This window comes from Castor canadensis, chromosome 17, assembly GCF_047511655.1.
Source record: "Castor canadensis chromosome 17, mCasCan1.hap1v2, whole genome shotgun sequence".
Lineage (NCBI taxonomy): Eukaryota > Metazoa > Chordata > Mammalia > Rodentia > Castoridae > Castor > Castor canadensis.
Window position 1 is genome coordinate 69,202,172 of NC_133402.1, and position 11,607 is coordinate 69,213,778.

Below are 11,607 nucleotides of genomic sequence, written 5' to 3' on the forward strand. Positions count from 1 at the left end.
CCTAGCAAGTGTGAGGCCTTGAGTTCAAACCTCAGTACCACCAAAAAAGAAAACAAAATGAAAATTCTCCTTTGATTTTTCTGTAGCATTTAGAGTTTGTGGAAAAAGCAACTCAACAAGAACCCTCCAAGCTCTTTACTCCCTCTTCTATAGCAGTGATGACAGCCCCTGGTTTAAATTGGTTCATTTTGGCTTGAATGTCTGTGTGCACACACAGCCCTTAATCTGTGGTATAGGTCTGTTCTTCCTGCCAACTTTTGGGGTGCCTAGTTGTATACTGGGTATGGGGTACAAAAAAGAAATACCGGAAACCCTTCCTCCCTTGATGGGCTTAAGTTCAGAAGCTGGCTGCCATCAAAATAGGGGGTGGCGGGTGTGAAAATACAAAGAAACATGAGTAATTGTGCAGCAGTAGATGAGGGAAATTGTGTTAAAAGGAAGCCCCAAGTCGCTGTTAGCCTCCGCACCAGAGAAAGCAGAGAAAGCTCCTCTCTACCTTTATTGCGAGAGTATTTTTAAGTCATGTTCTGGAATTAGAATAAAACAGTACCCTCTTACTTGTTAAGATTACCATAGTGGTATTTGTATTATAGACCTGGCTATTTTAAAGTAGTGGTTCTCAAACTTTAGTGTGTATCAGTCACCTGGAGGGTTTATTTAAAAAAAAAAAAAACAACATTACCTGGAGCTGGGATCTGGCTCAGTGGTAAAGCATTTCCTAGCAAAGATGAGCCTGAGTTCGAATCCCACTGCCCTTCCCTCCGCTCCCCCAAAAATCATTACCTGCTTCATCCCAAGAGGATGTAATTCAGGTCTAAGGGTCCAGATAGCTCCATTTCTTGCAAGTTCCCAGGTGATGATGCTTCTGATCTAGGAACTACACTTTAAAAATCAAACGTATCTGAATTCAAAACAATTAAGGCCAGACATGGTTGTTCATGCCTATAATCTCAGCTGCTCAGGAGGTGGTTCAAGGCCAGCCTGAGCAAGAGGTTAAGGAGACCCCATCTCAACCAACAAGCCAGGCATGTTGGTACATGCTTGTCATCCCAGCTATGCACCTCCAGCTGAGGGAGCAGTTTGTGCAAAGCCAGGAGGCCCGAGAGAGCACGTACTGCACAGACTGCACTACCGTGTAAGAGTAAAACAGGAGGTCGGGGGAGGAGAGACGCACCAACCTCTGGAAGGCAGAGGTCGAGCTCATGAGGGATTTTGTACTCCAAACCAGAAATTGTTTAAATAGTATTAAGAGTTTTATTTATTTTTTGGTTTTGTTCATTCTTTCTCCTGTACCTTTCATGATTGTCAGCCTGTGGTTCTCCAAGCATGGTCAGGCAGGAGATTCGCCCTTGTCTGGGTCCTAGCCCTGCCTATTGAGTCAGAGACCGCCCCCATGACTGCTTGCTGAGGCCACCACAGTGACAGTAACGGTGACTGTTTCACTGCCACTAGTGTCAGTATTCAACACAACTGGAGCTTTATACCTTTTCTGGGATACATATCTTAACACAATCCATTTGTACCTTGTGAGTCTGTTTCCTCTGTTGCTGCAGAAGAGATGAGAGTCAGGACAGAGTTTTTGTGAGATCAGCATTGGAAGGGAAGGGCTGGGGCGCAGCTCAGTTGTAGCACGCTTGCCTCGAGTTTGCACGGGCGCCACAAGAGGGGAAAGATGGCACGTTACCTATTTTAAAAAGAAGCAGGAAGTCCTTTTTGATGAGTTCGTACACACCGCTTGTTAAACCTATAAAACTGATACTGAAGTTAATATTTTAAGGTACTGTATTTCGCCCAAATGTGTTAAAAGAATAGTATGTATTTAAGCCCTAAAATGACTTAAAGTAATTCAGTCTTTACCTGTCGGAATAAAAATACAGAAAGTGTAATCTAAGATTGTCAAGGAAATAATGAGCTGAGTGCCTGTTGCCATCTTTTTTGTCCAAGTGCAGTTGACACTGGTGGTGAGTGTGTTTACGTAGACTCTCGCACTGAGGCCCACACTTTATGTAGCTGATCTCACTTTGCTTGCACAGCTCTGCCGGCATCAAAAGCCCAGCATGTGAAGAGCACTGGTGAATGATCTGAACATCCTTCCAGATAGGGTCTGCATAGGCCTTGTCATCTAGCAGCAGCAGAACTAAATTGTGTACCATATCCCTTGGTTAGTGGTTTCCTGTGTTGATTTAGGGTTTTAAGGACTGAGGAGTGGGCAGTCCATTGACCCATGGGCCCCAACCCCTGCATTTCACAGATAGGGAAGCTGAAGCCCAGGGAAGTTAAGCAGACGGCAATTTGCTGGTGATTACATGGGTAGCGTGAGTTAACGGAACAGGGATCTGGCCAGGCCTACTGGGATCACAGTCTCAAACATACATGCCAGTCAGGGTATTTCTGAGCCCCATCTAATGTAGCATTGTAACATTGAGGGGCCACACATGTAAAGTAAAATAGCCTCAGACATTTTAGCTCCATAATCTTCTAAGGTGGGGTATACTTTATGAAGAGTATTTACTGATATTTTGTATAAAAATTGTTTTAAGACCTATTTTGTACTGATGAAGTATCAGATTTTCCTGTATGAGTAATTTTTCTTTTTTAAATCTAGTTGCTATTTCAAAATTTAAAAATACCAGAGGATATAAATTCTTGCTTACTGCTTCATACATGGGGGGATATAAACCACCAAAGAGAACAATTACTTAACCCTCTGTGTGATTGTACAAATGCTGAGGTGATGTTTGAACTTGGGATGTTTGTACTGGCTAGACTACTTCTAATTATTTTCAGGACAAACTCGTCTAAACCACATGCCTTTTGCCAGCAAGTAGCCTACAATCAAAGCATGTAGGTGTACCAGATGTTAAGTTCCTTCTTAACCAGCCTTTCTAAAAGCCCATTCCTACAAATTTAAAAAAACAGATACTAAAATAAAAGCATGTAGAAGGAAAATCATCATATGAGTTTAATGCAATAAGTAATCACAGTGATTTTCACAGGAAAAGCACTAGAATGGATAGGTGGCTAATGAAGTTTGAGGGAGAATGAGAGGGTACTGAAGAGAGTTCCTGAGTAAGGCAGCTGTGTATCAGGCAAATTGTAAATGTTGAACCACAAAAGGATTTTAAAAGTCATCCATTTACTGAGGCCCTCATTTTAAAAGTCAGGGCTCTGAATATTGAAGTTACAAATTAAGAAACTATTTTAAATGCTCAGGTTTGGTTTGTAGTAAAACACATGTCTTACATTATCTTAAAGAGTTGGAAGGGAGGTTAAAATTTTAAGAATAATATAATGAAATATTCTAATTTTTTCCAGTGCATCTGGGGGAGGTGTTGTAGCCATTGACAACAAAATAGAACAAGCAATGGTAAGTAAAAGTTTTTAGTCCCTCATTTCATGGATTGTGTGAAACACTTTGTTTTTATCAAGCCTAGACCACAAGCACCTACATTCTTTAAACCAGTGATGATAAAATTATATTTTTGAGAGTGAGAATCAATTGAAAATGTTGAACACTGAGAATTTGTAAGTCGAGAAGCACAGTGGAGTAGCTTTCTCCTGTTTCAACACCTCATGCAGCATGCATTGCCCTAGAGTGGAGCCGCTGGAGAGTGGTGTGCACAGTTAAACGCAGTGTGTTCAGCACAAAGTCTTCATCCTCATCCTTCGGTTATTTCCAGGCACTGTTGAATAAGCTTTCATAAGTAGACTTGGTTCTGGTTCTTGATATTGCTATCAGTTTTTTTGTTCCCTTAAAGATACTTTGTTTAGACTTTATAAAATACTTTGATTCAAGTTTATTGAAAGTATAGATAAAGCTATAAATAAGGACTATTTATCTCAAACTATTAGAAAAAAATCCTAATATTTTAAATTGGAAATCACATGTCACTTTAATCTCGAAGTACTGCTATGACCAGTTTCATGTCAGATAGTTTTCCATTGAAGTATTACTCCTTTGTTCTCTTGCTCTAACATATGTAGGCATATGATTTCAGACTTTTTAAAAAAATTCTAAGCTTACAATTGGCAATTTAGGGAGTGAACATTTTTGGAAATGATTCTAAATTTTGAAAAGAAACCGCGCTCACTGCACCAGATTTTTTTCCCACCCCGTCTCCCGTAGACCAGGCAGAGATGGCAGGAGAACTAACAACAGTGCACCCCTTTACTCACTTTGACGTTCCTGGTTTTGTCTTTTACAGGATCTGGTGAAAAGCCATTTGATGTACGCAGTAAGAGAAGAAGTGGAAGTTCTAAAGGAACAAATAAAAGAATTAGTTGAAAGAAACTCTTTACTTGAACGAGAAAATGCACTGTTAAAATCTCTTTCCAACAATGATCAGTTATCCCAACTCCCAGCCCAACAGGCCAACCCCAGTAGCACCTCTCAGCAGCAAGCAGCGATAGCACAGCCTCCTCAGCCAGCACAGCCTCCACAGCAGCCGAATGTCTCCTCAGCCTAAAGCCCTCTCACGCCTGCTCAGTGCAGTGCAGAAGACTGACAGCAGTCTTTCCTGTGTGCCACTGGTGTTCTAAATTCCCACTTTGTACGAAAGCAAGTAGCCACGCTTCGGTTGTGTGTTTGCCTTTTCAGTATTAGACAATCATCCTACAAGAGCTTTTCCTCTCTCTGAGATGTCCTCAGCACAGTGGGTATCCTGTCTTGTCATCAGTGCACAAGGAGAATGGTAGAAAGAAGGGGTTTACAGAGCAAAGCAAGGTCTGCCTGGGTAGGGTCTTGAAGAGTTTTGGTGGCTCTCTTGTGTTTCCTGTTGCCCATAGATTTACCTTGAGCCTTCCTCTCATTATAAATAACAGTTCATCTAAAGAGCCACTTTTCTTTCCATATCAGTAACATTTGCCTACATAAGTTTTCATTTATTTGTGTTTTATTTATTACAGGGCTGCTATTTTCATAATGTACATGAACAATGTCACAGAACTTTTTTAATTTTTTTTGAATAATTATAAGTATCAGTAAAGGAATTGAAGACAGGATTGCATCTAATAGGTAAAACGTTTAGGCAATAATTGAACAAAAGAATCCTGGCATATTTCTAACACTAATGGCAATTTACCCTTGGTATTTATTTTCAGTAGTAAAGACCCAGCTCGAATGTAAATTTTGTATAGTGTAAGATGAAGAACATAGTGCAACTGTACAGGTAGTCACCAGTTATTGTGATATAATAAATAATTGGGCTATTTTGATGAAGAAAACTTTGTTCATTTGTTTCTACTTTCTTATAGAGAAATTGCCACGATTCCTCTGCTTTTCAACATTTCGTATGACTTTTTTTTTGGGTGGGAATAAAAAGCTGTGAAATTGTTCAACCTACTTTGTAACCAAAGAAGCAAAGCTGTGTAATGGAGTTTTGTTTTGTTTTGTTTTTTTTAATAATGCACATTCTTTATGTATTTTATTTAGTATTTTCTGGGTCACAATTTTCTTTGCTGTCTAGCATGATCTGCATGACCTATAACCTTTGAACCCTTTCGTACCTCACGTTTTACCCAGCACTCTTATTGTGATATGTACTAGTCTGTGAACAGCGTCAAATAAAAAAAGAACGAAGAGGTCGTGTGGTGGAGCTGAGTAGTGCACAGTGCACTAGTTGTACAAAAACAAAAATGAAGTGAGCCATCTTTTGTTCATTTAAAATGGTGTTTTGAATTTCGTATGCAAAAAAACATTTTGTTACATTGCAGATTTTAATGTATTTAATAAATGCAACATGCAGATTAAGTGCAGTGTATACTGAGTATTTAAATTAAATTGTACATTTCATAAATACAGTTTCAAGAGAAAGCATCATTTTGTGGATACTAACACATTAAGTGTATGTCAGAAATTGATGTATAAATTATATTTTAACACATTTTCTGAAATTAAACTGCAGTTTTGTTGAAATATTTGGCTCTATATGTGTTCAAAATTTGACTAGATTTGTATTTTCACAGTTCAAAATATTCCTTAAATGGAAACCTGTGTTATTAATGACTTAATGATAGTTCTTAAATTCTCAAAGTAAAATTATTTGAAGAATGCTGAGCAATATTTGTACTCAATATTCATATTACTATGTTAATGATAGTAAGAAATCCTTGTCTACCAAAACTTTTACTTGAATTCAGAAAGGTGCCTGCAGAGATTAACATGCATTGTATCTGTAGCCCGCCAGCTGGTCAGGAGTTAAAGAAAAGCAGTAGTGAGCTCTCTGTGTGTAAAGAGGGTTATCTGTTTGGAATAGACTAGCCACAAACTAAAGGCATAAAATTGAGGTGTACGTGGGATTGCCAAATATTTTATATTGTAATGCTGCAGGATAAGGGTTCAGTGAGCAAAGTCTGAATGCTAACTAATGATGCTAGGAAAGTTGAAAGGAGCTGAGTATGTGGACTTGAGTAACCTTCAGCGTGGAGTGCCACAGGTGAGGCAGGCCCTGGAACTTTGCTGTTGGGGTGCGTCCTGACAGTGCTGGAAACTAACCCTAGAAAGGGCTGGGGAGGCACCCAGTGGTAAACCACTTTCCCAGCATACGTCAGGCCTTGGGTTCAATCCCTGGCACCGCAGAAAAACCAGTGGCAGTTTTCATGAACAGATAGGTTTTGATTCTGGGAATAGAAAATATAATTCGTAAGCGAAGTATGATAGTAGTCATCAAAGATAGGATTAATATGTTAAAGTTTAAAATAATAATTAACAGTAGTTGCTACTATATTTAAAAAATACAAAAAGAAAACAGTTAACAGAAAAAATAAATTGGTTTCTAAAGGTTCAACCTCTAGAAACCTAAGAAATGCAAATTAGTACTTTTACCGAATTATTCCATCTCTTAAGTGCAAGTCTTACTGTAGTAAGGCAGGCTTTGCTGTGACTCCAGAACGCAATTCAGCAATGTGTTATCAAGAGCCTTAAACATTAAGAAAAGTCAGCTTAATGCCGTATGTCAATTCATGGTGCAGTGTTCAAAAATGCAAAATTATTGTGCCTATCCTCCATTTACTCACTTCTGCCCTTAAAACCCAAACTACCCCAAAAGCCCCCTCAAAATAAAAAAGCCATGGAAAGATGTCTTCCTGTGAAGCACACACCCCACACTCCAGAGTGAGGAACAACCTGAAGGCGGGGAAGCCGTTCTTGTGGTTGGAAATGTCGGGCTACCCTTAGTTGGTCACATCGCTTAGGACCTTGAACTCAGTTTTACCTTGGAGACTTAGGATCTCTTGCTCCAGATAGCTACAGTTACCTAATTGAAATCCAGTTTGGAAGCTTAGTCTTACTGGAGTTTCCTCTAGACCAAGGTGCTACATAAGCTTTCTGTTGGTGTAATTCAGCCAACCAGGAAATCGTAGGTAAGAAGTGTTTACAATTTAACTTTCCCCAAAGAAAATTCATTTTAGGCAGCTCCAATGTGACTATACAGCTTCCCAACAAAACAGACAAGTAGGGAGTTGGGATTAAGTATTAACATTAAGTTACTTCAATTGTTAAGTTAAATGAAGCGCTGTACTTTTAATAGTCCTGCTAAAAGGCTAGTCCCCGCCTTGAAGAGTCACAGTTTAAGGAGATAAACAAGCCAACTGGTACAGTGTAACAAGAAATACTTAGCTACAGTCAGGGATGGCTTCAGGATAGTTTCCTAAGCGGTGACATCTGCGTCTTAAAGGTCACAAGAGCCAAGGGGAAGGGCATTCCAAGCACAAGAAAACTCAAAGATCTAAAGTCATATCCAAGCCCCAGAATTCGCTGGGACAGTGACTGGCCCACCAACGCTGGCAGTGTGACATCTACTAAGAAAGCAGGAATGGCTTCCTGAACGATTTCACGAGTAGGCTATTGTGCTCAACCCTGTCGCAGTGGCAAGTGGGGGGTAGATTGGAGGACTGAAGCTGGAAGCTGAGAAATACTTGAGGAGTTCCATAATCCACAAGGGAAATGGTGAAAAGCAAGTGACACAGGCAGCCTTGTGACGCTCACGAAGGAAGTGTGACTTGGAAGTTTTCTGTTTTCAGCAAGTGCTTCACTCCCAACCTCATGCTGTTCCTGCCCTTCGAGATAAATCAGCAAACCTCGACACATACTTGAAAGTTTCGGTCTGGTTTTATGTCCAGCAGCCATGGATCTATGACGCAAATATCTTTGTTTACTGCTAAAGGAATTCCCCAAGTTTAACAAAAAGGGGAATTGCCTGGTCGTCACATTATGCCTCTTTAAGGAATTTAACTTCATCCCAAAAGGTAGACTAAATTTAATCCTCTCCCTGAGAGCTAGTCCTTGTTCTGCCCCATTGCAGGTACTGACAACCCAAATCAGTAGGTTTCTGAGCTTCAGCATAGATGAGCCCAGTGGCCGTCCTCTGTGAGTCTGCTCATTGCAGAACTGCGCCTTTCCCCCCATCTAGAGCCTCCTGATAATCGACACCTGTTTTCTAGCAATACTCATCGTTTACTGCTTTGTAATATGTATTTGCACCCGTTTCCCCTTTTCGACATTCCAGAATACATCCCTGACTCATGCTTCCATGCCACCTTAGTAGGTGGAGGACTACTTAATTTTCAGGTGCTTCGGTAACTTTCCTTAGTGAGTACAGCTGCTGTGAAGTGCTGTATTTAAAGCAAAAACTGCTAAGTGAGGTACTATGCAAAAAGCAAGTGAAAGTTCACAGATGCACTTTTTTTTTTTTTAATGGAACCGTCAAAAAGTAAGACAGCATTTCGGGATTGGTGACCGCAAAGGAAGAAGCTGATATTTCTCACTGGTGCAGTCCACTTGGTCAATGAACTTGTTCAACCTAGATCGAGAATTGACTTTATTTCTCCTCCTTACCAGGGAAACTGATAGATTAGCAGTTTGCTGAGTTTTTCCACTATCGTATCATGGGGCTGGAGTTTCTAAGTTTACAAACTGGCATCGCCTACAGAAGCCATAGTTATCCCTTGGGAAGAGGGAAGGAAAAGGCGTGAAAAAAAATGAGATTTTAAAACAAGATAAATGCCACACTTGAAGTCACCTTTTTGTTTCAGTCCTCTGCCTTCAGTATGTCCAGATGACAAGTGCCCGCTGCCATACAAAAGACCACAAGTCTTAGCCGTCATTTCCCAGGCCAGCAACACATCCACAGACAGATGACACCCGAGGAAGCCCACCGACAGCAAAGGAGCGTTTTCCCCACACTTGGGCATGACATACCAGGTCAGTGTCTAGTTCTAGTTTTTCTGCTAAAAACTAAAACATATCATTTGATCAGGCAGCAGACTAGAAAAAAATCTGTATAATTCTGCAACGCCCCCAAGCTGAAGTTTTGGAGAAGCTTGGTTTTTGTTTTGTTTTTTTTTAGAGAAACCTTGTTGAAATGCAATGCAATTCTACCCCAGTTCAGGCACCGCACCCTCTACTGGTTGTTCGAGGATAGAACGACGGACGGGCGTGATTTGCGCCCTCAGGAGCTCGCTGTGCTGTGTGAGCAGGAAGGCTGGAGCGCCATGTCGTCTGTCCACAGTCGGCATCATGGTTTGGGGCCTCAGCATTAGCGAAGTGACAGGGTCTTACAGCTCTGCAGGAATATTGCCATGCCACGCAAAACCCTTTGCAGTTGCCCAGCATAACTGAATCACCAAAAAGCTTTAACACCAAATAACATTTCTGGAAATGGAGGGAACTGTAGCCTCCTTCTTCGACATTGAGCCTGTGCAGTGTCCCCCCAAAAACAGAACGAGTCCGGAAGAGAAGTTTACACACTTTTAATACTCAAGTTTTTAGCTATTGGAACTGATGTAGACCTAACTGACCTAGAATAGTCGTGTGCCATGAATTACACGTCTCTTGTCTCATAAGTAGCACGTTTATGTTGGCTGACCAGTCATTGTATTCAGTGAACCAAGTGAGGAAATAGGTACCGGATGGCAAAAATCTAATAGAACTGAGCATCTAAATACACCTGTTCCCAATCGATCAATCGATCGAAGTGACGTTTCACATCAGAAGAGAAAGAATTAGTCAACAGTTAGTATTGCCACAGCGCAGCCACTCATTCAGATTTCTCAGAAAAATGAATATTCACTGGCATGAATCTTCTATTTTGGGGGCACATGTCTCTTTAGAAATTGATTGTTCTGATCATGCATCTAAGTAAAAAGTTTTACAAATAGATGGTGAGGAGAAAACGCAACCTCAGCAAGATACAAAAAAACGAGCAGGAAAACACAAGACACAATCTCAGCTCCGGCGGCAAACGTTAAGTATGTAGATGAAGAAGAAGTGGAAACAGGAGTCCCGAGTTGCTGGTGATCACTCAAGCAGGCACAGCCACTTATAAACACATTTCTAAACTTATTCTCCACTGAATTTTAAAATTCACGTCCCCTGCCACCCAACAATTCCGCGTTTAATATAAACCCTAAAGAAAGACACATTGCACATGGCAGCTTGTACAGAACCAGCACTCGTAATGCTTTATAATTGGAGAGAAGCAAAGTGCCCACCAAGAGGATGGAATGTGACAGGCTTTATGAAGTCTTAGGGTCCAGTGAGAGAGAATAGCGCCCCGCCTGCCTGTGCTGATACGGAGAGGCCCTGGGATCCATTGCTCCGTTTGCCCGTAGCTGGGGGGATCGAGGGCAGTGGCGCATACAGAAGATACTGTAGCCGTGAACACACGCGCTCCCACGATTGCTGTGTGGGGCACTCTGCGTACCTACCCGTGTACCTAGAAATAAGAGTGTGGAAACATAACCAAACTGTTAAAGGTAGCTTGGTGGCGTGCATTTGGCTTTAACTGTAATGTCTGATGTTTTTGAATATGCATTCATGTATTGTTTGTGTATTGACAAATTAATAAATTCAAAATAAAATTAAATAGACGGTGTTTTCTTCTTGTCTTTGCTGATATCTCCCCTGGCGCCCTGCTTCCCACCTTCAGCTTTCCACTTCTCTGGCTTCCTCTGGCTTCCTTACATCCGTGTTTACACAGGCCAAGGACTGAATGATGTTCTTACTGAGCCATGGTGTCTAACTTGTGCTTGTTAGTGTTTGATCAGCACAGGAGACGGTTTTCTGTTTGTTTCTCGATTTTTCTTCACTTTCATTTACTCCTTTTCATCTTTTAGGAGTTTCTCTTGTAAAAAGTATATAGTTGGTTCTTTTTTTTTATATTTACACCCAATCTGTCTCTTAATGGATATAAGATTTAATCTGTCGCCACTTATTTCTGGCAAATTTGGATGTACTTCTGCCATCAGTTTCTGCATTTTCTCTTAGAATGTTTCTGTGGCCTTTGCACTTTCCCTTCTACCTCATTCAATCGGCGAGTCGTTTTTTTAACCCTTTGTGGTTTGGAAGCTAGATATTCCAATTCCATTCTCTTAGGGTCCCTTGCAAGTTTACCGTGAAGTTGTGAAAGTCATATCAAAAGTCAACAGTAGGATGAACTCCCGTGCACCTGTCACCCAGCTTAAACTGTCATGTACTCCTGCACAGTGCTAAACTCCCACCCACGACCCCCGTGAGGCTCTGGATTCTCTTGAAGGACACCCATGATCACAGACTCCATTCCTATATATTTCAGATGTATCTCAAAAGGTAAGGGTTCTTTTAAAAGTGTC

The 11,607-nt window shown here is 40.9% G+C and overlaps 1 protein-coding gene across 1 annotated transcript in view; it reads left to right on the forward strand.

Moving 5' to 3' along the window:
• Window positions 1-10,862, forward strand: part of Tsc22d2 (TSC22 domain family member 2) — a 50,579-nt gene extending 39,717 nt beyond the window's left edge. The window contains exons 3-4 of the mRNA XM_020156335.2: window positions 3,316-3,367; window positions 4,206-10,862. Of these exons, the coding sequence (XP_020011924.1) occupies window positions 3,316-3,367; window positions 4,206-4,466 (313 nt within the window). The 3' untranslated portion in view covers window positions 4,467-10,862. The remainder of the gene's footprint in view (window positions 1-3,315; window positions 3,368-4,205) is intronic.
• The last annotated feature ends 745 nt before the right edge of the window (window positions 10,863-11,607 follow it).